We start from the raw sequence: 22,352 nt of genomic DNA on the forward strand, positions 1-22,352 counted from the left end.
ACACACTCTATCAGATTCTAAACCCAGGTACAGTTGAGGTCTCTGTCTAGTTTAGGGTGGTAAATAACTACCTTTTATTATATATTTTCACTAGAGGGAAGGCGAGGAAGTCCAGCCATTTAATCACAACAGCACAAGTCAACGTGTGGGATCCTAATTTGATTTTATATGTAATTGTTTATGGACATTTGTAATTGTAATGTATGTTCACATTTGCTCATGGTATGGTCTGCCTTGATAGTACATAATTTGTGTATTACACTAGAAGCATTTTAATTTTTTTTCTGGGTTTCAGGTTTTCTTCAGATTTTAAATTGAGCATTAGCGAATGCACGTAATTATCAATATTGAAAAATATATAAAATGTGTATCATCATGGGATTTATAAAATATATAGATATGTTTTTTTTTGTATTATCTATTTATTAGACTTTTAACAATTATCATATACAGATGCAGAGGTGGAAAAAATAAATAAAAATGCAAAAAAAAAAAAAAACATACAAAGTTTACAGTTGACAGCAGTCATACAAAAGAAATGGGGAAAATACACCACAGTATTAAAAATAGTTAATCCAGTAGAGGATTTAAGGGAGGTCTAAAACGGATGAATTTCCTAAATAACAAAAAAGGGGTTTCTGGTTATATAAAATCTAAATGTAGAGTTAGGTTTTCATGTACTGATATTAAAGTTGCCTCTGTGTTGTGTCTCTGCAGACCTAGTGGACTGCAGGCCCTCTACTCTTTGTCATACATGTGGTATAGCGCTCACAATTCAGCTACTGTAGTTGTGGTGGGGTTGGTGGTCAGCTTACTCACAGGTATGTAAAATTTACTGATGCCATTCTGTTGTAATGTAATGATGTGATGAGTGTATGGTGGTTTTAATTTGCTCCAGCCGTTGTACACTATATGGAATTTATGTATTAATGGCTTAAGACTATCTTTCAGTGAGCAATACTGCGTCTCTGAAGGCTAAATTTGCTTGTGTGATGTTTGTTATTACATGTCTTTATACTTTCCTTGTGCTCAGGACCTCAGAAAGAGAAGGAGCTTACTCCAGGTACTGTGTTTCCTGTGTTGGGCACACTGCTCTTCTTTCTACCTGAACGCTACCGAGAGAAACTCTGCTGTGTCACACCTCTGGAAGACAAGGTAAATGGGAATATATATATATATATTCTTATGGTTAATGACCAGTAATATTATAATAATATTTTGACCAGTAATAACAAAATCCAGGACTAGAAATGGGAATCAAATCCATAGTACATCAAATACATGCTCTACATTATGAATACTGTTCATGTTATAGATATTAATATTGTGCACACTCTACTACAGTCCAGAGCTCTGAGCAAGCAGACTTACCTAATGGCGCAGAAAGAGAGCAATGGTGTTGCCTGTTTTAAAGATGAAGAAAAGACTGGGGAGGAAGAGTCTGAAGAGAAGTGCGCCCCACCTTCCTGTAAGCTCACCAACGTGGAGCAGGAGACTGCCTTGTGAATGTCCTCCAGATTCTCTGTATTTGGGCTACATTCTTATCAACAGCCCTTCAAACCAAACAGGGTGTTTATTGTTATGCTGAAAAAGTGGCATATTTTTATGTACAGAGTTAATGTACATTCAGAGCCCAGTGACTAATAATATAGCACAATAAGTTTGTATGTGGCATAACAGGCCACATAATGGTGAACATGGTTAGAGTTCTATGAAATGTTAAATAGACAGAGGATTCCACGATTCAAATGTCAGATCAAAATGACAAAATACAAGATAATTTTACTCATTAGACAGACTTACCCTTACCTTTCAGAGCACTGTGAAAGGGTTAATGGAAGAGTTTCTTCTGATAATTATCAGGTTAACTTGCCAAAAATGTGGTCTTTGTTTATGAAGAAGCAAATTTACAAAAAAAAAAAAAAAAAAAGGGATGCTGATAAAGGAACTGAAAGCCTAACTAAGGATGAGTGTAAAGATTTACAGCAGTTAGTGGACACATTTTTGGCTCTCAAAAACTGACTTTATTTGAAACCTGGTTGTCATTTCTTTATTGCTGGATGTTAGGTTCCTTTAGCATCTGTATGCTGCTATAGATCTGCTTAGTGTACGAACTACTGCAGCAAAAGTTTGGCCAGAAAGTCCTAACGGAAGCTATCCGATGCATGTGGAAGGATTGTTTCTAGTGTCCAACCATCATTGGAACCCATTGTTAGTTGTAAGTGCCTCCTCATATGATTGATTGATTGCACTACACTCATTTGTTTTGTGACTGGAAAATCTTGCAGTTGTGTTGCTGGTTTCTTTCATGTTGATGCTTTTCCGGTAGAACACATGGACCTCCATTTCTTAAGCATCTAAAGGTCATCTTTACGTTTACTGTCATTTACCATTTACTGGTTATTTTGTACTATGTCAGCGATGCCTGGTTGGAAATAAGGGCCACCTAGCTGTGTGCCTTCTCCATGAGAATCCAAATGTGTACTGTGAGTACAATTTTTAATAGATACCTCTGGTAGGTTGATCTAGAAGTAGCCTGTTTTCTCTGAAGTCATTGTGTTAGTTTTTAGCCCATCTCTTTTTGCCATTTTTGCTTGTTTTTGGAGGGGGGAAAAGAAGAATTAAGGACAGCTGATGAAATATAATAAAAATGTTTATGCATATTTTTTGTAAGGTGTAAGTGTGAGATCGGACTAGGTTTTAAGTGGGAAGAATTTGTGGTAATGTGTTTCTAGCATAGTAATGGGCAATCTCTTGTGTGTTCTGCCTAAATACCATAGACCATAGAGTTGTATCTGGATTCTTTAGGCTGTCATTTCCGTATTAGGAATTCTGTGTCTTAACTCAAAATCTGAATGACAAGTATGAGTGAAATGTTCTAAAATAACTGCCACTACACCCTTTGACAAGCAAAAATATCCAAAATCTAATAATTTTGGGCATTTTTGTTTGTTTGTTTTTAAAATAATAGATGAATATGACAGTATTTGAATTGTGAAGTGTTATGGTAAAAATGTAATTGTGAAATACAAGCTGTTGCACACTCCAATTTTATGATGAAACTAGTATTCTCACCAAAATGTCCCACACATGTACACTCCCCCCCCCCCCCCCCCCCCCTCTCCCACTCCTGCTTAAAAAGTGAGCCAAGACCCAGAAATCCTAATACGGGCATTTGGAATCCTAATATGGACAACAGAGTGATGTACGGCTATGAGTGGTCTATGGATTGCAGATTTTTTTTCTTTATTTTTGGCTCTTTCTAGTTTTAAGAGTAACAGTTGAATTCATATAATATTTACAAATTTCATCAAGTTTATTCTCAGTTCAGCAGCTCGCACTTTAGTAATGAAGATGTTGTAACGGACCATTGTGGTAAAGAGGGAGCTGAGCCATAAAGCAAACCTCTTAATTTACGGTCTTTGTTCTCACCCTCACTTCTGATCATAGCTGTGGGTAATGACTAAAAGAACAAGATCATGGATACAAGTGGTTGAAATGAATTTTCTCAGGCAGGTTGCTTAGCATGATCTGCAGTCTGGAAGGAGCCTGGAGTAGGCCCACTGCTCCTTGTTGAGAGGAGCATGTTGATGTGGTTAGGGCATGTAAAGTGTTTTTTTTTTTTTATAATTAATCTCCCACTGGAATTATTCCAGGCATGGCCAGCTGGCAGGAGACCCCAGGGTAGACTCAGGACATGCTGGAGGGATTTTATCTCCCTGCTTGCCTAGAAACACCTGGGATCCTCCAGGATTTGCTAGAGGATGTTGAGGGAGGGAGATGCCTTGACGTCTTACCTTGCCATGTTGCCACCATGATCATCAAAAGGACTAAGTGCCAATGACTATCAGATGAGTTCAGCTGCTCATTGGCTTCCATTACCATAGTAAACGGAGTAAATGTATTTGCTGTTGCTTTACCAAGTATGTTTAAACTTACTGAATTTATGGTCTATGGTACTTCACCATGTGAGCCATAGAAATTAGGCAGAAAAAGACTCTTAATATTCTTTTAAAGTTCTGCTATTCATAGTTCAGTGTTGTGCCAGAGGTGAAAAGTTTCCTGAGGGGAATTTTTGGACTGAAACCTGCTGGACAGTGTCTGAGTTTAGTTGTTATTTTTTTTATTTTCTGTGATATATTTTTCCTGCCAGAAGGGACTTCATTGTTTCTTAATTTCACACTTGCAGGACTCTTAACCCTGCATGGTGTTTCGGACTCTTAGACCTCAGTCAAAGCCATCGAGTGTCTCATGTCATGTAGGAGTTGTGATGAGAAGGTCTGCTCATATATTTGTGAATGTAAACCTTGGTTCGCCAAAGTCTGTTGTGGTGTGTTGCAGTGTGCACTGTTTTTACTGTTCATGCATAGTGCTAGGCTTTGTTTTAGCCTGCCATGTAGACGTGATGAGATATCCTCGACTTGATATTCATCACCAAAGAACTGTCTTATGCATGACCATACATTGGTCACAAGACACTTGTCTGCCTTCATTTAAGTTAATTTGCATTGCGTGTGTATCTCATCACTGTTTCGTGTGGACACATGTTGAACTATTGCTACCATAATACCTGACTGGGATATTCACTTACATAAACGTATACTTTCGGAGACTTCTACTTTATGTTTGCAAAAGAACTGCTTTCAATCACAGAAGATTCTCACGGAAGGTTCTCAAAGATTGATGTAGTCTACAATCTTATTGTCCTATAACCTATTCATGTCCAAGTAACTTTGTGTCAGTAACTTTAAACACCTCTTGACCTTAGGTACAATTTTGGGTCATTGTCAAAATCAGATACGTCACACAGATAAAACATAAAGCTTATTCATGCCAAGTTGTAACCCACATCCTAGAATTAAAGCTCGAGAGGATGACTTATAATCGGAGAGGTTCAAGACCTGCATGTGCTTGCTACTAAACAATAAATGTAGTAAATGTAATTCCCCCACTGACCTATAGAAATGACTTCAGAACAACCTCTAATAATTTAGTAATACCCAGTTTGTGCATCATCTAAGGAATCAATTTTTTTTCTTGCTCTTCCAGGGTCCCCACCCCCCCAATCCCCAATAGTGAATAGTTCCCAAGTGTGATAACAAAACAAGCATCTAGTTTATAAAAAAAAAAAAAAAAAAAAAAAAAAAAAAAGACACTGTCAAATTTATCTCTGTGAATTTGAAACAAATTGCAAATTAATAATATGCCCATACACAAAGTTTGAAATCTAAAAGCTTGCATGGTTTACGAAAGCAACACATCTCTTAATCAAATCAGTTATGAAGTCATATTTAGCAAGTTGACAATTCTCCACAAGGAGGTGCTATTAGTCTTCAAATAGTTTCTGGGGCCCTTGACTTATGGGAAGCTGGAGTCTAAATAAACAAGTTGAAAGGACATATTTCTGACTGAATAATTTCTAAATTAACTGTTTCATGTTTTTAAATCTTATTAGTTTTTCTAAAAATGTAATAAATTTAATACATTATTCTATTAGTAGGTTTCCCTGATTCTAATATTTTTTAGAAAACATTATCTCATCTATCAGTGACTGAATCACTTTTATTTTCATGTAAGGTTTGTAACAGCCATAAGAAATTCCGTGGCATTGTTCCCTCCCAGACTAAACTAGCACTTGGACATGAATAAGTCATTGCAAAAATATAAAACAGCACAAATGTTTGGCCCATTGTTTTTTTTTACAGAAATGGTTGTGTTAACAAACACCAATCGCTATGGCTGTAGTCGCACAATGATGGACACTTACAGTCTGTTGGTACGGGCAAGAATTTTGATGCGGAATTTTAGAGGTACTAATACTTTTTTTCTTGAAGTCTCTATGTAATACGATCATACCCTTGGCTGCACTATAAATGACTGTGAACCAATGGGATCCATTTAGATGCAAATATCACTGCCAAGGAGTTCTCTCTTAGATAAGATGAATATTATGACATTGACCTTAATGAATGTTGTAAAATTTAAAATGCCCCCTCTCCTCATTTTCACCTTGTGATGGATGTGTAGAAGTTAGGTTTGCTCCATTAACATTTTGTAATCCTGAATGGAACTACATGTAGTCAATCTATCGTCTCATTGTACCTGAAATTACTTGAATAGTGTGCACTAATGCTTTCTAACACCTGAACTCTTATTATTATTGAGTAATATTGTCATACTGAATAAAATGCAGAGCAGAAGAGTTGAATATATATATTTTCATATATTCTAGGTGGAATTTGAATTGTGATTGACAACAAATACTGTGCATCTCACCCAGGAATTAATGAACACTGAAGTGCTTGGGGTTATGAAGTAACAAATTAGCCAATCAGACTAAAATCAGAACAGGGAACTGTAGTTTAGTTGTAAACCAACTCAATACCTATTTAAGACTTCAAAATGACATTGCTTTAGACAGAGTTTTAAATAAATTATACATTTGGGATTTCAGAAATAAAATCATAAAGTCAGTATATCAAAAATAACCCTAAACCCTATTTTTTATTATTATATTTTTCAACCAAAATGTCTTTGTGAATGAGGGAATAGTACCTAATGAGTTAAAATGGGACTCATTAATACAGTGCTAACAAGCTGGCAGGGTGGAATCCAACACATGCTTCCTCCAAGATATGTGAAGCCAGCCAATACAGTGTCACAGGACAGTTCAACATGCTTGGAGGAGAAAAATAATAGCCCAGCTCTGTTAGCAATGGCTTTACTGGATAGTATTTCAAGTAAAAATCTCATTGTTGTAATTTAATGGCACTGAAGAAAGCCAGCACTTTTCTCTTTTTTAATTAAGAGGTTGAGAATTGTTGAAGTTATACTTTTTAAACAGGCTTCAAAAATAAGGAAACAATCTTGTGCACATCTGCAGCTGATTATAAATTGTGACCACTTTTGAAATATTGACTTTATTCTGAAAATCTGGTGTCCCTAAAATAATGCTGTGTGTAACAGTTGCATTTAGACTAATATAGGTTTGGGTTTAGAATAAGCCCTTTCACTCTTACAAGACAGAACACCACCTGTCCTAATGTTACCTTCAAGTGCTGAAAATACTGTGAGAGCCCCTGCTGGCTCAGATTTATTTTTCTCTTCTTTCTTTCTCTTATTTTTATATCTTCATTTATAAGAAGAGAAAGCATAGCACTCAAGTAATTACAATCAAAATAAATATTTCGAGAGCATAATATTTATGTATACTAAATATTATGAAAATATTTATTTTTTTGTAGATGTCCTAATTTTTTTTAAATATAAAGTTTATTCCTAGTATGCATTCCAAAAAAACCATAAGCAATGGAGTCTGACCAGCTTCATTGCTTTGGATGTGCCTTCACTGTCTTCTTTGTTGATTTGGTCGCAGAAGTTCCAGAGTTGTCCTGGACACTTCGTAACACACTGCAAAGAGGCAAAACATCTTGGTCTACTGAGCATTCATAGCGATGACGTTTTTAGTGAAAGATGAGCGTTTGTATTTAGCCATGGGGCATTATTTCCAAATCATGAACATTTTGTTCTCTTGATAAAAATCAATGTTTGTAATCAGTGATTGAAAAAATGTTCTCCAGTTTGTTCTTCTGAGAAAATAAATTGTCTGCCTGATGTTTGTCCTGCCTCCTTTTTATGGGTCTTTGATTGAATCACTAACTTTTTGATCAAAGGTGTAGGTGTTATTCATTTTCAAAAGTATGTATTATGCAAGAAATTCCATAGACTGTCCTTGAATTGCATTAATCAATCAGTCAATTTGGTGGTCATTAAGCACAAGTTACACATTTTCAGCTTCAGGAACAAGCCTCAACAACTAATTGTGACCTTTTTAAAGTATTTAGTGTGTTCCAAACTTACCTTACACATTACTTTCTTATCATAAGACCTGCTTTCAAATTTTGAAAGAAATCTGATGGGATGATTTCCATCCTACAACGTTCAGTCTTAGAACTAGGTTGCATTTCCTTCTCTTAACCCATGTAATTCCATTTTCTATTTTCCCTATGTCCTTTACATTTTTTTACTTTACTCTTCCTCATGCATAACCTCATCTCTTCAGAAATGTCTCTTTTACCCATTTTCATTTTTAAATGAATAAAGATATTTGCAAGGATTGGTTGCTTATGTGAATATTAGTGACATTTTCAGAAAAGTCTATATTTGGGAGAACACAGATGTAGGCTGTAAAATTGGAATAATGGAAGTGGGAAAGTGGTAGTAAAGTGCACAAAGTAAACAAATAAAATAATGAATAACTTTGTGTTTAAGATAATTTTTCCATTAAATATGAATCACGGCACGGTTGCAGCAGGTAATGTCGCCGTCACATGGGTCCAGGGACCTGGAGGTTGTGGATTCAAGTCCCGCTACGGGTGACTGACTGTGAGGAGTTTGGTGTGTTCTCCCTGTGTTTGAGTAGGTTTCCTCCCACAGTCCAAAAACACACGTTAGTAGGTGGATTGGTGACTCAAAAAGTGTCCGTAGGTGTGAGTGTGTGTCACCCTGTGGAGGACTGGCGCCCCCTCCAGGGTGTGTTTCTGACTTGCACCCCATGATTCCAGGTAGTCTCCGGACCCACCGCAACCCTCAACTGTACAAGCGGTTACAGACAATGAATGAATAAATATGAATCTTTTTCTGGTTGTTTTCTCTGGACATTAAATGAAAGAAAGTCCTCTGGCTTAGCAACCAAATGGTCGGAAGCTGATCATATGTCGTTTAATGCATTGGTTCAATACTTGCATAGAATTTCATTTAATCACATTTTAAGATGATCAGAAATAAAATTCCACTGGTGCCTTTTTGTCTATTGGTTCATTGGAAAATAATGTGCTAACACTTCAGTTCTTGGCCCCACTTACATCAATTATGGGCACAAATTCAAAAATCCCCAAAGCAGTCTGAGGCAAAGTTCAAAATAATAACTACTCATTGAGTATCCACTTCAAATCTAAGATTCAATACATTTTTATAAAAATTGCAATACTGAATATTTCAAGTGAGATATAAACAATGAGGCCATTGTGAATTGTCTTTTAATTAAACATCAGATTTAAGCAAAGCCTAAGCATTTAAGCTGGACTAAAATTCAACCTGTATAATAATCATTGAATTTAATTGTGCTCATATTTTAGTGGTGTTTATACACTGTAAACACCTCTGTCCAGGACCTGCAGATAAATGCTGTGATAAATAATCTTTCTCTAATATGTTTGCAAGCAGACATAGTCCCAGAAGATTACTGGAAACAAGGTTAGTGCGTAGATGAGTAGCAATAAAAAGGATTGAATGAGCAATGGGCCAGCACAGTAATAAACACTGTTTGTCTTCACTTTTTCTTCTCTACAATCTTCACAAATTTCTGGATATCTTGGGCTAATAACTCTGGTTCTTCCATAGCAGCAAAATGGCCACCTCTTGCCATGAGAGTGTAGGTCATGAGCTTGTGGTACTTCTGCTTGACCCACAGCTTTGGAGTGTGCATTAGCTCATTGGGAAAAACAGCCACACCAGCTGGGACAATAACTGGGATCCTAAAGCAAAAAAAGATGCTTCATTTAGGTAGATGATGCCAGGTAAATATTATAATTATATGAATGTGCTATTTGATAAGGGAAACTGATTACACCTATCTCTTGGCTTACTTTGAATGTGGTTGATCAAGACCTTTGCCAAAGTTTTCCTTGTAGAAACGCATGGATGAAATAATGGAACCACTAGTCCAATAGATCATCACATTTGTCAGCAAGTCATCCAGGGAGAACTTTCTATACACAAAGCAGATGGTAAAAATCAGTGCTGGTAAAACAAATAATCATCAAAACCTAAAAACAGACAGAACCTTAAGGACGTACCTTACCAGCCCTCCATCCTCAAGATTTGTGAATTCATGGTCAGTCCAAGTTGAAAATTTCTCCAAAATGTAGGCAGCCAGACCAACAGGGGAGTCATTTAGTCCACGTCCTAAAATATAACCACACATGCTGACATTAACCTAAATAAACCATCTATAGATCCTATTGCAACAAGCTCACAAAAAATAAAGATGTATTTTAATTTTTGATTCATATTTTAATATCTGTTGTTATAGACAACAGCTTAGGGTCAATTCCATTTCAGCACTTTCCCCTACAACTTAGCTCTACCCATCCATTTTGCCTAGGTGTAGGGTGTCAGCTCTAGTGTAGGTTTGACTATTAGGAGTACACTACAAATGGAGTGAGCAAGCTACCAAAAAACCCACAATTATAAGTATTATCCCTTTTAAAACAAATAATTATGTAAACTAGTGCATTATTTGAATATAATGTAGTTTCAATGTATTATGACCCTTCATAATAAGTATTGTAATAATAGTTAACTAGTAATTTTCCAGTTCCACATTAAATGGTGAAGCAATTACCTTCCAGCATCTGTACCTTTTAATCTGTGATTGAAAGTTTAGAACAAAAAGCTGCGGAATAAGTAACTGAATTCAGTTTCAGGTCACAGAAGAGTTAGGATAGAGTAATGATAATATATAACTGTTGAATGATTCTGAAGACAAATAGGTATCGTTTCCCAGACAGGGATCAAGCCTAGTCTATGACTGCACAGCATTTTGGATTGTGAATTTCCACTGAGGGGCGGTGGTGGTGGTGCAGCAGGTAGTGGCGCTGTCACACAGCTCCAGGGATCTGGGGTTGGGGGTTCGAGTCCCGCTTCGGGTGACTGTCTGTGAGGAGTTTGGTGTGTTCTCCCTATGTCCGCGTGGGTTTCCTCCGTGTGCTCCGGTTTACTCCCACTGTCCAAAAACACATGTTGGTAGGTGGATTGGAGGCTCAAAAGTGTCCGTAGATGTGAGTGTTAGTGTGTTTTACCCTGTGAAGGGCTGGCGCCCCCTCCGGTGTGTGGTGATTCTGGGTAGACTCAGGACCCAACGTGACTCTGAACTGGATAAGCGGTTACAAACTATGAATGAATGAATTTGCACTGAAAGGATGATGTAGTTCAGGAATAAGCTTAAGCACTCTCTGGGAAACCAACAAATGATTTCCTAAATTTAACTTAAAAATCACTAGCAGTGAGGTTGCTGTACTCTATGCCAACACGGCGAGAACACACCTAACTTCTCACAGACAGTCACCTGGAGCGGGGACCAAACCCACAATCCCATGACAGTGACTGCTCTATTAATAAGAATCTAAATTTGACATGAATGACAGACTCAGGACAAGCTTCTTCTTACCTGCAGTGTCAGGTTTTGTGGCCTGTATGTGCATGTATCCTGTCTCCTTCACAGCATCCACCACTAGTTTCTCCATGCAGGGGAAAATGCGCTTAATGTCATGTTCATTGAAATCAAAGAGCTTAGGAAAGTACTGCCCCAAAAGTATAGATAACACCATAGTTAGGCCTGGTTTAGCAGGAGGTGCGAAATTAACATGTAGGCCCTTTACAATTCTGAAATAAAACAAACGCAACAAAACATAATTTTTACCAGAGGTGAGCAAACATTTATATACTTATATATTCCCCAACAGAGTATGCATGATGACAACATCCAAATAATGTTGCAAATCCATATAACTTGTGGGACACATTTACACCATTGACCAATGAGTGCCAATAATCCTAAAGACTACAAACATGTAAATAATCTAAATGATGTAAATTACATATTATACATTTATATATGTATATAACAAATACATTTTAAAAAATCACTTCTGCTGTGGAATTATTACAAGTTACATGAATTCTGTATCCCTTTCATCTGCCTTGCTACACCCCCACTGCCACCCTGCAACAGATCCATGTCCCCCACATTAGGAACCACTGCACTAACGCATGTGTCAACACAACCATGGTGATTTTCAAAAGATGTAGTTTTTTGGAACGCACTTTTGTTTTGGACTGGTGATATTCCAGCTTTATAAAGTTTTAACATCAGGTGACTTACTTGGGCTCCAGCTGAGCCATGTTAGTGGTGATAAGCCAGCCCCAGTCTCCTCCCTGAAGGTAGAACTGGCTGAATCCAAGCCGCTTCATTAACTTATGGAACACTCGCGCCGCACAAACTGAGTCAAAACCTGATCAAAATTTTAAGAAGTGTTATTACTCGCTAATTCTGCAAAATTAGCAGAAACAGAGCTTGTCAAATCTTAAAAGTAGCAATCTTTAATCTTATAGACAAAAAGCAGCAAACATGAGAATAATATTCAAATCAAAACCTTTTTATGCTCCAAAATCTTTGATTCCCCACATGGGGACAGCCATGTTTACAATAGATTTAATGCAGAATCTCTAATATGTACTTACTGCTAGATGTCTGTATAACAATTTTTCATAAAATGAAATAGTACACGATTAACAGCTCATTTAATTAATATATTAACATTTATTTACATAAAAATGATTAATAAATCAGTACATGGTCAATATGAACCATTACCACTGTGTGAGTAAACTTTCAGACCTGTTTATTAGAAAAGTGGCCAGGAAAACAGAATGTAGAATTTACAGACCCTTCTTATGTGGTGCCTCTGAGAAGCCGTAGCCAGGAATGGAGGGACAGATGACCTCAAAGGCGATGTCGTCAGAGCCGGCTGGCTCCGTGAGGAGAGGCAGAATACCGTAGAATTCATAAAAGGAACCAGGCCAGCCATGCACCATCATCAGAGGGACAGCTTGCGTTCCTTCTGGTAGGCTCTTGGGCTTGGCATGGATGTAGTGGATGTCAATACCTGAAGTTACAGGTGAGAAGTAAACCTGACAAAAGTGTTGTTGTTTTTATTGCCTTGTATAAAACCATACTGTTTTATCACTGGTCTAATCAAACACATTGTGCTTTTTTAGAAAAACCCAGTAGCAAGATTTGATTTCACTGTATTTCTAAATGCTGAAGAGTCAATTACAGCGAGTTTATTACACATAAATATATTTAATTGCTTTCTAACAACTAGATTTTGAGGAATGCATGAATCATTCTATTCTGAACTTTAAGGGTTCAGAATTCAGGATTAGAGCACTCCTAGGTTAGGGAAATATATGACTATGATTTGTACACCACTCTGATATTTAGTTGTTGGTCCGTAATTAATTCAATTCTGACCAGAGGCTGTCTATCACTGGGGTAATGTATCATTACCCTAGGCTGTCTGACTTTCATCATCTTAATTCTTTTCAGAAAGGGCTAAAACACACCTTCAATTTTAGTTTTAAAGTGCGGGTATCTGTTCAGTTTGTCCACCTGCTTCCTCCAGTCAAATTCGTTCCTCCAATATGAAACCACCTTCTGCAGATAATGGGAGTTGAAGCCATAGTGGAAACGACCGTCTTCTAGTGCCGGGAATGAGCGTGTCTGATCAATTCTCCGATGCAAATCCTTAGAATGAAAGATGAGAATGTTTGAATAGACCTTCAATCATACTAATCAGTCATTTTTTCATCATACAGTATTGTTAAAGTCAAGTATGTCACCTCTTGAAACAGCAAAAATAAATAACAGATGTCCTAGAGTAATCACAACATTACATTTTTGCAATAATGTCCAACCCATATTTAATCTGACTGAAAGATTGTGTTATTATGGTAAAAGCACACAACAAAAATTATTTTGCAAAGGCCAAATATGTATTAGAGCAGAGTTTCTCAATTACAGGGGCACTGGGCTACAACTTTGAACAATACTGAGACGTCAATAGCAGACCATCAATGGCATTTTGTAATAAATATATATATATATATATCATTTAAATAATACATTTAAAAATGGCAAGCAATATGACATAAGCACTGCAACAACACACAAACAGTTTTATCAAATTATTGTTAATGAAACAGAGTGTTTTTGTTTTATCTTCTTGAGACGTGTATGTGTTGGACTGTACTCATTACTGGCCTTAGAGAAGAGTCTCAAATTAAAATCCTACTTTAAAAAAATGCACCTCCTACACTTCCTTACCTCTATTTCTTGATGAGAGGTCTCCACTCTGAAAGGCCGAATGCTGTCATCTTCAGGACTTTCTAACGGTGTTCCCACACCCCACCACCCATCCTGTGTCTTTAATGTTTCTTGTTTATTCTTCAGAAGCACATAAATAATCACGGCCCCCAGGACCAACCCCACCAACTCCAAATACATGCTGTTAGCAGCTTAGCACCTTAGCACCTGGGGAGAAAAAAAGGCTGTTAAATGTCACCAAAATCCAAACTAGGAGGAACATTCGTAAACAAAAATGTGCCACAAAGGGTTTTTGGAGCAATACCATAGAAAAGCTACACTTGTGAGGGGGAAGAAAGTTTCTGAGCATGAGGATTCCCAGCCGTGGATGTCTGAGGTATCAACAGCACTGAACCGGCACACAAAATTGAAAAGATTTAAAACAAATGTTAAATCCTAGAACCATTTCTCATTTCGGAAGGATTCATTCTTTTGTTACACTTCTTGAAGTATAATTATTGAAATGTTCGTTTTTAAGAATGGACTCACTCACCACCTAGACCTTAACTACCATTTAACAAATCAGTCATCAACAGGCAAAAACATAATTTTCCACCCAAAACTTAACAATACACAAACACTGTTGAGAATCAACCGAGTTTAACCAGGCACAGTATTTTCATTTATAACATTTACAATTGCCAGTCAAAATGTCAAAAATTTTATTTAAATAAGTATGTTGAAATACTTAAATTTTAGGAGATATTTCTGAAGATATTTGATGTAAGATAATCTACTATAAAATGGAAAGAATTTACAAGAATATATCAAAAGATTTGGAAAAACAACCACGTAAGGACTTGCGGACTTCCAAATTATCCATATATAATAATATACAACAGTATTTCATGCTTTTATCTTTGAAAGACAAATGATTAACTCTCACCTCAGATCTGAAAAAATCCAGATTTTACTAGCGACACTTTTATTGCGAAAGGTCAACATTGAGTCTGTAAGGAGGTGTTTTTATTTGCACAATTTTTTAATTATTTGTTTAATGATCAAAGACAAATATATGTTAGGCAACTGCAAATGGTCTAACTAATAAAAAAATCAAATGGATATTAACACTGCATTTTTTCACATTACACATCTTCAGTGGAAACCCGTCTGTACCAATCTACTCGAAAACCAATTTCCTACCCACCACCGTTAATGCACAATCATCTAGATACAGAAGAACCTTTGGAAATATGTAGGAAACTGGAACAAAGTTCTCCTCTTGCACAACACTGCAGCAGTGGGAAAGGATTAGGGAAAGAATGAGCTGCACACAGCCACATGCTCCAAACTCATGCAGGCCAAAATGCATGACAAAGCGGTTCACTGTTTAGCTGCTCATACACAGTAAACATTATATACTGAATTAGACACTAATGATTAGATTATATCGGAAGTCATGCATGCTCTTTAGATACAGTCCCTGGAAAGTTTCTTATTAATAAAACAGTAAGGGTATTACAAGAAAAAAAATCTCTAATGCAAAATTGTGTGTGCCCCTGGTCCAATGTCAAGTGAAAATAAATACACAGTTTACAGAGAACACAATACGACATATTTTAATGTTAATGCAAAATGTCTGTGGATTTAGAAATATTGGAAGAGAAATATAAATGTGCAGAAGTTACAGGTTGTTTTCGTATGAGATTTAAAAAAAAAATGTCTAATGTTTGCACATTTTTTATTTCATGCTCCTCCAGAATATACCTGTGGTGTCTTTATATGCTAGAAAACACTTTATTTGTGATATGGGCAAAATTAGCAGTCACTGCCACAGCTGGGTTCAAACAACAGAGTTTTGTTTTTTCTGAGAATTCTGAGAAAAGGTCAGAATTCTGAGATTAAAGTCTCAAGAATAAAGTTGGAATCATTCCGAGAAAAATGTCCAAAAAAATCAGATTAAATTCTGAGATTTATTTAGAGAAACACTGTTTGTATCTATTATACTATTTAGACAGACAGACTCCCAACTGTCATGTGAAGTGAACAGAATTATTTATTATACGCTATCATCCACATGACTTTACAACTAAACCCGTCAGTGCAGCCACTGACTGCATTGCATACGGCTTTAGTTTATTGCACAAGTTCACAAGCCATAATGCAATGGAGCCTCATGGACCCGCTGGAGTGATCATTTTCATGATCATACTAATTGTATCCTGTGAAATTAAATGCCGCCTTCTGAATAAACGGGTTCTTGCAAAACTGATTCACCATTCAAATACTAGTAGCAATCTGGTCCCAAGGTTCCAGAGGATTGAGAATTATACGATATGACTTGAGCAAAACACTGCATTCCTCAATTACATTGCAAATGTTTGTGTCTGCCTCATTGTACCTCCAGCGAAATATTCTGACTTTATACTCTAAATTATTCAGATATTCATTATTAAGATATATCTTAAATCTCAGAATTATTCTGATTTTATTCTCAGTTTTGTTTTGTTTTTTCTTCAATACAGTGACCCTAAAACAATCTAATAAATGGTCAAATCCAGACAGCCCAGTGTTTCTAACATCATAGACCCAAGGAATCAATCCCAGCAAACATGCGAGGAAGTGTTTTCGAGCTGCAGGTGAACAGTGGAGTGGTCAGTGGCGATAGAGGTGGGGGAGATCCGCGCATTGAAAGTGGCCAATTTGGATAATTACATCTAAAACACTTTTAAATCATAAGGGTCCTTTCTTGATAATAACTTCTTAATATACTTGTTGAATAAACGAGATTGTTAACCGAGTTTAAAACTGTGCGTGCAGATTTGACTCGACTGACACACTGTACACAAAAGAGCATCAAACATTCTATTAAAAGTATAACAAGGAGAGTGGTATGATTTTGTGCCTATATGCTAGAGTGTGCTGATTTTTGGTTATAATTCAACAGCGCTTGCATAATGTATCTTTACCGTTTATTTCACAACCAGGCTGTGCTGGGACACAGTTTATAAAAAAGGAATAACTAAGTATAAGGTACTTACCAGAAGTTAATTACAGGCTGAAGTAACCTACAGACTGCAGTCTTCTGAGTGAAGCTCACTCTCAGCGATGGAACCCTTCCCCAATCTTCAGCACAAACTGCGCACATTACACAACACACAACACACACTAGTGATGTGTCGGTAGCGAACGTACCGGTTCAAAGAGCCGGCTCTTTTAAGTGAACGATGAGAGCCGGTTCCCGTCTAAGACCGGGCCATTTTTTCTAAGGCTTGTCATTCAACCAATCAGAGAACAAGAAGCAAAGCTGAGACACTTGGTTTTCCTGAATGCCAATCTGCCTTTCAATAAATAGTTGAAGAAAATGTTAAATCAGTTAAATGTTTGTTGACAGTTGTGGTTGTTTTAATCACTACCGTTGAATGCTGCTGTTTTGCACTTTGTAGAGTATTTGTTTATTTTATTTTAGAAATGGATGATTATTTAATTTAATAAGCTATTTTGTAATACCTACCTTTTGGGTTCCATTGGCTATATTTCAGAGTTTACAAGTGATTTTTTATTAAGGTGTTTAAATAAAAATCCAGTTATTTATACAATTGAATGTATGAGTGCAATCAGTGAGTTATTACAAGACAGCCATAAAAACAATTGGCCATTGCAACGCTATTTATTATTTTTAATATTGAACAATAATGTTTTGTCCATATAGTCATGTAAAATGTCGGTAATATCGTTCTGTACCAGTGGAAATAAGTGGTAAAACAAAGAGCCATTTAGGAGCCGAAAGAGCCGGCTCCCCAAAAAGAGCCGAAATTCCCATCACTAACACACACTAATCCCCCTGGGTTGACGAGAGCAACCTTCGCTGCATCATGGGAAATGTAGTTTCAGTTCAACTAGCAAGCGTTTTTGTGTGAACTATAATAGAAATTCAAAATTCAAACATTCACCCGCTGGTTTGTCATTTTATTGGAACCATAGCCTAGTAGTAAATATGACTATTGTCAATTATTATTTTTAATTGTATAGGCTATGATCACATATTCGCTAACATCAAAATCACCAACTTAATATCGTTTCCACCCAATATTATCCCCAAGAAAAGACCAAACCAACGCACTTCAAATGTTCAAATTACTTAAAAAAATACATGTTTAATTTTGCACACTATCAATCAATCAAAATGAATTTATATAGTATTTTTTACAACTGATATCGGAAAGAAGCTTTGCAGACTTATAAGGAGCAGAATGATTTCCTTTTTAATTACAACTGTTTTTTTTTTGTTTTTTTTTACTTATATGTACACCTAATAATTTACTTTGGTGGCTGTGGCACTCTCCTAAGTATTTCCATGAAATCATCCAACATGGTTTTGTCTCCTTCTAGTCAAGGAATAAATGACCCATCTGTTTAGAAGCAATTTCCAAGAAAAATAATGTCTTCATGCCTTTAAACTGATTTAGATATATCTCTACCACTTTGTTTTTGTTGTTGTACACTGTGTGGACCTATGAATATCCCTTTGGTCCCCACTTTCTCCTTCGCTGTTACTTGCAGCCAGAAAACCCCACTCTGCAAGTAGACAAGGTTGGTTCTTGAGGTTTATGGTACAAGAAACCCTAGCTGTCTGAATTCAATAGTCTAAGACCGCCTTTGGGAAACTGATGTTTAAAAGTGGAAATGATACACCATGACACTGATGGTATATTTCATTCATAATACACCATCTAACATATGCCAAACATATAGCAAACACCAGTACATGGATAAGGTATAAGCCCTAGATAGTGTCATCAAATTCCCAACAAGTGACAAAGAATAAAAAAGACTTAAGTGGCCACTTCCTTTTTACGCTTTAAATCACTCACTATTACTCAGTAAATTCCTTGATATTGTAGGCATATGTTCACTGATGTAACAGATCTGGGCAGTTGGCATTTTCCTTCAAGCATGTTGAGCTGTCCAATGGCAATTAGCTGTAGTATGAAAGGGGCTTGCTACATGCTAGCTAAACTGAAGAGAAAAGATTGAAAGATATTCAGGCATTGTAACTCTAAACTATAGAAGAAATCATATTCATTTCAAGGCTTAGATTGATGGTTTTGTTTAATGTACTGCTATATCTGCATAAAATAATCTTGATTAATACAAGATACATGTATACTGAGCCTATCAAATTTATAAGAACACTTACTTTATTTTTCATGCAAGTGTGATTTCTTCCATCTAGCTTTAGGAGAAATGCCAGGTCGCAGGAAAGTGTTAATTCTACTGCAAGTCACTCAAAAGTCTCCAGTCATAAAAGAACTAAACATTTATTTCAGACCAATGCAATCATTTCTGTCAGACTCAATGTGAGGTTAGAACATTCAGGTCTAACTCCAGGCCTGGAGGCAATTTGCAGTATTTTTGTGCATTCTTTGCACTTGAATCGTATCATTACCTCATGATCACAGGCTTCTATTGCTGTGTTGAAGCAGTAAAAACAAAACTGGGCAGTGCAGTTGCCTCCAGGAGCGGAGTTGGTAAACACTGATAAACTACAACAACAAAATAACTGAAATGTTCCTGCTTGCAGGTGTAGACTAATCAAAATGCAGTTTTGTGATTACTGAGGAGGGGGACAAAAAAAAATAGGTCAGCCTGCAACGTATAAGGAAAAAAGAATAATTAAAAAAAAAAAAAAAAAAAGAAAAGAAGGGAGACCACTGTCTAATAATAATGTTTAAGTCCATTCTGGACCAGAGAATAAATATCAGCTCTTCACTTCATGAGAAGAAAGCTGCATGCAACTGAGGAGATGCCCCACACTCCCGGTTTTCATACTTCAAACACAGGCCCTATGCTCTCCAAATTAACATAAACAGAGCAGATGTATGTCATTTCCAAAAAAAAGAAAAAAAGAAAAAAAGAACAAACACAAAAGTCCTCAGATTTCTCAATCCGTTTCCATCGCGCCACTGTGGGACTCTTTGGAGACCATTAATCTCATCAGTTTCCCATGCAGCTTCTCTATCTTCTTCACGTCCTGGGCCTGGTCGGTCTTGTATTGTAAACACTGAAATCAAAGACAGAATTGGAATGACACTTCAATGTGATATAGAAGCAGTTTTTGCACAAATCAACTTTAAATTAAACACTGACTCACCACAGAATTGTCTGTGACTTTCATACAGATGTTCCCATCACAGTGTCTGTATTTAAGCACAACTCTGACCTGGAGAAAGAAGCAAGTGAATACACACAGAAGTCAATACAGTTCTGGGGTGTTATGTCCCAAAACCATTCATTTATCAAGGTAAATGTGTAACACACTCAACAATGTTTATTATAAGCACCAGGGTTCTTCCTGCTCACTAATTTGGAAACTTGCTATTGCATAGGTTGCATTTCTTAGCTGTATACAAAAGATCCTTCACATTGGAACAACCTTCTATAAAGTAGCAGCTGAGAAATGGAGCCAAGCTCAGCCGTAGCCTAGGCTTTGGAACACAGCTTATAAATTTCACCAATTCTTCTTCTTGATGTTACGTAACAAATAGTAAACTTACACCCAGTGTCCTGGATGTGTCAGAGACAGGTTTTCCTTCAGTCATTTTTTTAAAAGTTGAAAATGTACACACACACAAAGTAACAATTTCCTTTGGTTCATCAATGAACCAAACATAAATATTGGATAGAAAACATACAAATGTACCAATGTCAATGTAAGGTTTTGAGAAACCATGGCCAGTACTATGGGGAAAGTGAAAGACTCATACAACAGTACATGGCAGAGACAGAGACAGAAGTGAATGAATGGTGCAGCTTGAGAACGGAGGAGATTCTTGGCCAAAGACCTAAAGATACAGGTAATCCACTCTTGCAAGCATTTTCATAGCATGTCAAGATGGAATAATTAGCTAAACACTCAAGTAAAAACTCAGCTGAATCATAGCACATACACTAGGCTGCTATATTGTCAACACCTATAGAAAGTTATTTCAAGTCATACCAGGCTCCTATCTCTTAGAATATAGAGAGACCTACACGCTCAAAGTTTGTGACTTTGTTTTAAATATACATTTAAAATCACAGGTATGAACTTAAAATAATGGCATGAAAAAATGCGCATTTTTAAAGACATTTTTGGCTTCTGTGCATATTTCTTCAACAAGAGAATAACTAGGAGGCATGTCCCACAAACACCTTTACATAGAAGCTTATTAGGGGTTTAGGCATGACTTTGTCTGATACAACCACCATGTTGAGCATTACAATTTTTTTTGGGGCCAGTGGTAGGTCTCTGTTTAAATCTCCATTCAACCAGCATCTTTCTGTTTCAGAGCATATACTAGCAAAATTCAGCAATAATGGAAATTAGCGAATCTGTACGAAACTGATTATAAAACATGGCCACCTCTATATGGTGGACCCATTCTATGAAACATAAACTGGCTCATTCAAAAGTAAAAGAAATTTGACTGGATCTAGAACGTATGCGAGTTTACAAAATGTACAAGTACAATATAAAATGTGTCTGTAGAACAATGCAAAATGTAAAAACATCGTCAGTAGAAGAGATGACAGACTGCTTTTTTTTAATTCAGATGTGCACATTCCCAGGAAATGTTATGTTGAGAGCTCGAATATAGAGAAAACAGCTGGAAGTAGATCACACCCACTGCTTTAACTCAAAACAGCGATACAACATACATAAAACAGACGCTGCACTGCGAATTCTAAAGACAGAAGAGAAAACAGAAGGTAATCTGGAAGAGGTTTAAAGTAAAGCACGCGTTTAGGACTCGACTGAGAGACTAAAGTCAATACAGGGGCTCAAACTGAGATTTACCTTCATGGGGTCCGTCAGGTAAAGCTTCTCCGCCGCTCGAGCGAACTCCTCCCACGTCTGATAATAGGGCATGTTTCACAAAGACCGGAGAAAAGATAGAGAAGATCAGAAAAGTAAAAAATTAGAGCGATGTAAAATTGAAACTATCAGCACACTGAGACTTTACACCACATCAGCACACAGCCCCGCTCAGGAGACTAGAGCTGCACACAGCTACAACTACAGCATTGACTGGGTCGACCGAAACAAGGCGACCAATGAAGGCGCGGAATACTATAAAGCCGCTATGCACATGCGCAGGTTAACCAAGGGAAATCAGAATGTCATAATAAGGGTACGAGCATTAAAAATGTCAATTCTTATTCATAATTTAAGTATAACTATATAAAAATTTCCTCTCGGATCAATAAATATGAGTAGGTCTAGAAATACGTAATTACTCCACGTATCTATCTCCATTTATCCCTCACTATCACTAGCTTCCAACACTAAAGTCCTGACCCACAGGTTGACAGGATTGGTTCTATAGGTTTATGATGCAAGAAAACCTGGCTGACCGTGTTTAACACTGGAAACACTATCATG

The 22,352-nt window shown here is 36.8% G+C and overlaps 3 protein-coding genes across 4 annotated transcripts in view; 1 reads left to right on the forward strand and 2 right to left on the reverse strand.

Annotated features, from left to right (window-relative positions):
* Positions 1–5,083, forward strand: part of slc5a6a (solute carrier family 5 member 6a) — a 24,316-nt gene extending 19,233 nt beyond the window's left edge. The window contains exons 14-16 of the mRNA XM_066677870.1: positions 693–821; positions 1,034–1,155; positions 1,345–5,083. Coding sequence (XP_066533967.1) covers positions 693–821; positions 1,034–1,155; positions 1,345–1,506 — 413 coding nt within the window. The 3' untranslated portion in view covers positions 1,507–5,083. The remainder of the gene's footprint in view (positions 1–692; positions 822–1,033; positions 1,156–1,344) is intronic.
* A 3,621-nt stretch (positions 5,084–8,704) lies between these two features.
* ephx1 (epoxide hydrolase 1, microsomal (xenobiotic)) lies at positions 8,705–17,104 on the reverse strand. Of its 2 annotated transcripts, XM_066676951.1 has the most exons (10): positions 16,969–16,985; positions 14,253–14,336; positions 13,949–14,155; positions 13,189–13,369; positions 12,510–12,728; positions 11,945–12,074; positions 11,231–11,445; positions 9,858–9,966; positions 9,648–9,770; positions 8,705–9,536 (listed from the first exon to the last, which is right to left on the reverse strand). In XM_066676951.1, the coding sequence occupies exons 3-10, from the start codon at positions 14,126–14,128 to the stop codon at positions 9,332–9,334; spliced, it is 1,362 nt and encodes a 453-aa protein (XP_066533048.1). In that variant the 5' UTR covers positions 14,129–14,155; positions 14,253–14,336; positions 16,969–16,985; the 3' UTR covers positions 8,705–9,331. The 2 variants fall into 2 exon arrangements, with proteins under 2 accessions (XP_066533048.1, XP_066533047.1); XM_066676950.1 differs by lacking the exon at positions 14,253–14,336 and having other exon boundaries at positions 16,969–17,104.
* A 1,230-nt stretch (positions 17,105–18,334) lies between these two features.
* srp9 (signal recognition particle 9) lies at positions 18,335–21,998 on the reverse strand. Its single transcript, XM_066677409.1, has 3 exons — positions 21,768–21,998; positions 20,082–20,150; positions 18,335–19,991 (listed from the first exon to the last, which is right to left on the reverse strand). The coding sequence occupies exons 1-3, from the start codon at positions 21,837–21,839 to the stop codon at positions 19,872–19,874; spliced, it is 261 nt and encodes an 86-aa protein (XP_066533506.1). The 5' UTR covers positions 21,840–21,998; the 3' UTR covers positions 18,335–19,871.
* Positions 21,999–22,352: the final 354 nt, after the last annotated feature.

Source organism: Hoplias malabaricus, chromosome 7 (genome assembly GCF_029633855.1).
Source record: "Hoplias malabaricus isolate fHopMal1 chromosome 7, fHopMal1.hap1, whole genome shotgun sequence".
Taxonomy (NCBI): Eukaryota; Metazoa; Chordata; class Actinopteri; order Characiformes; family Erythrinidae; genus Hoplias; species Hoplias malabaricus.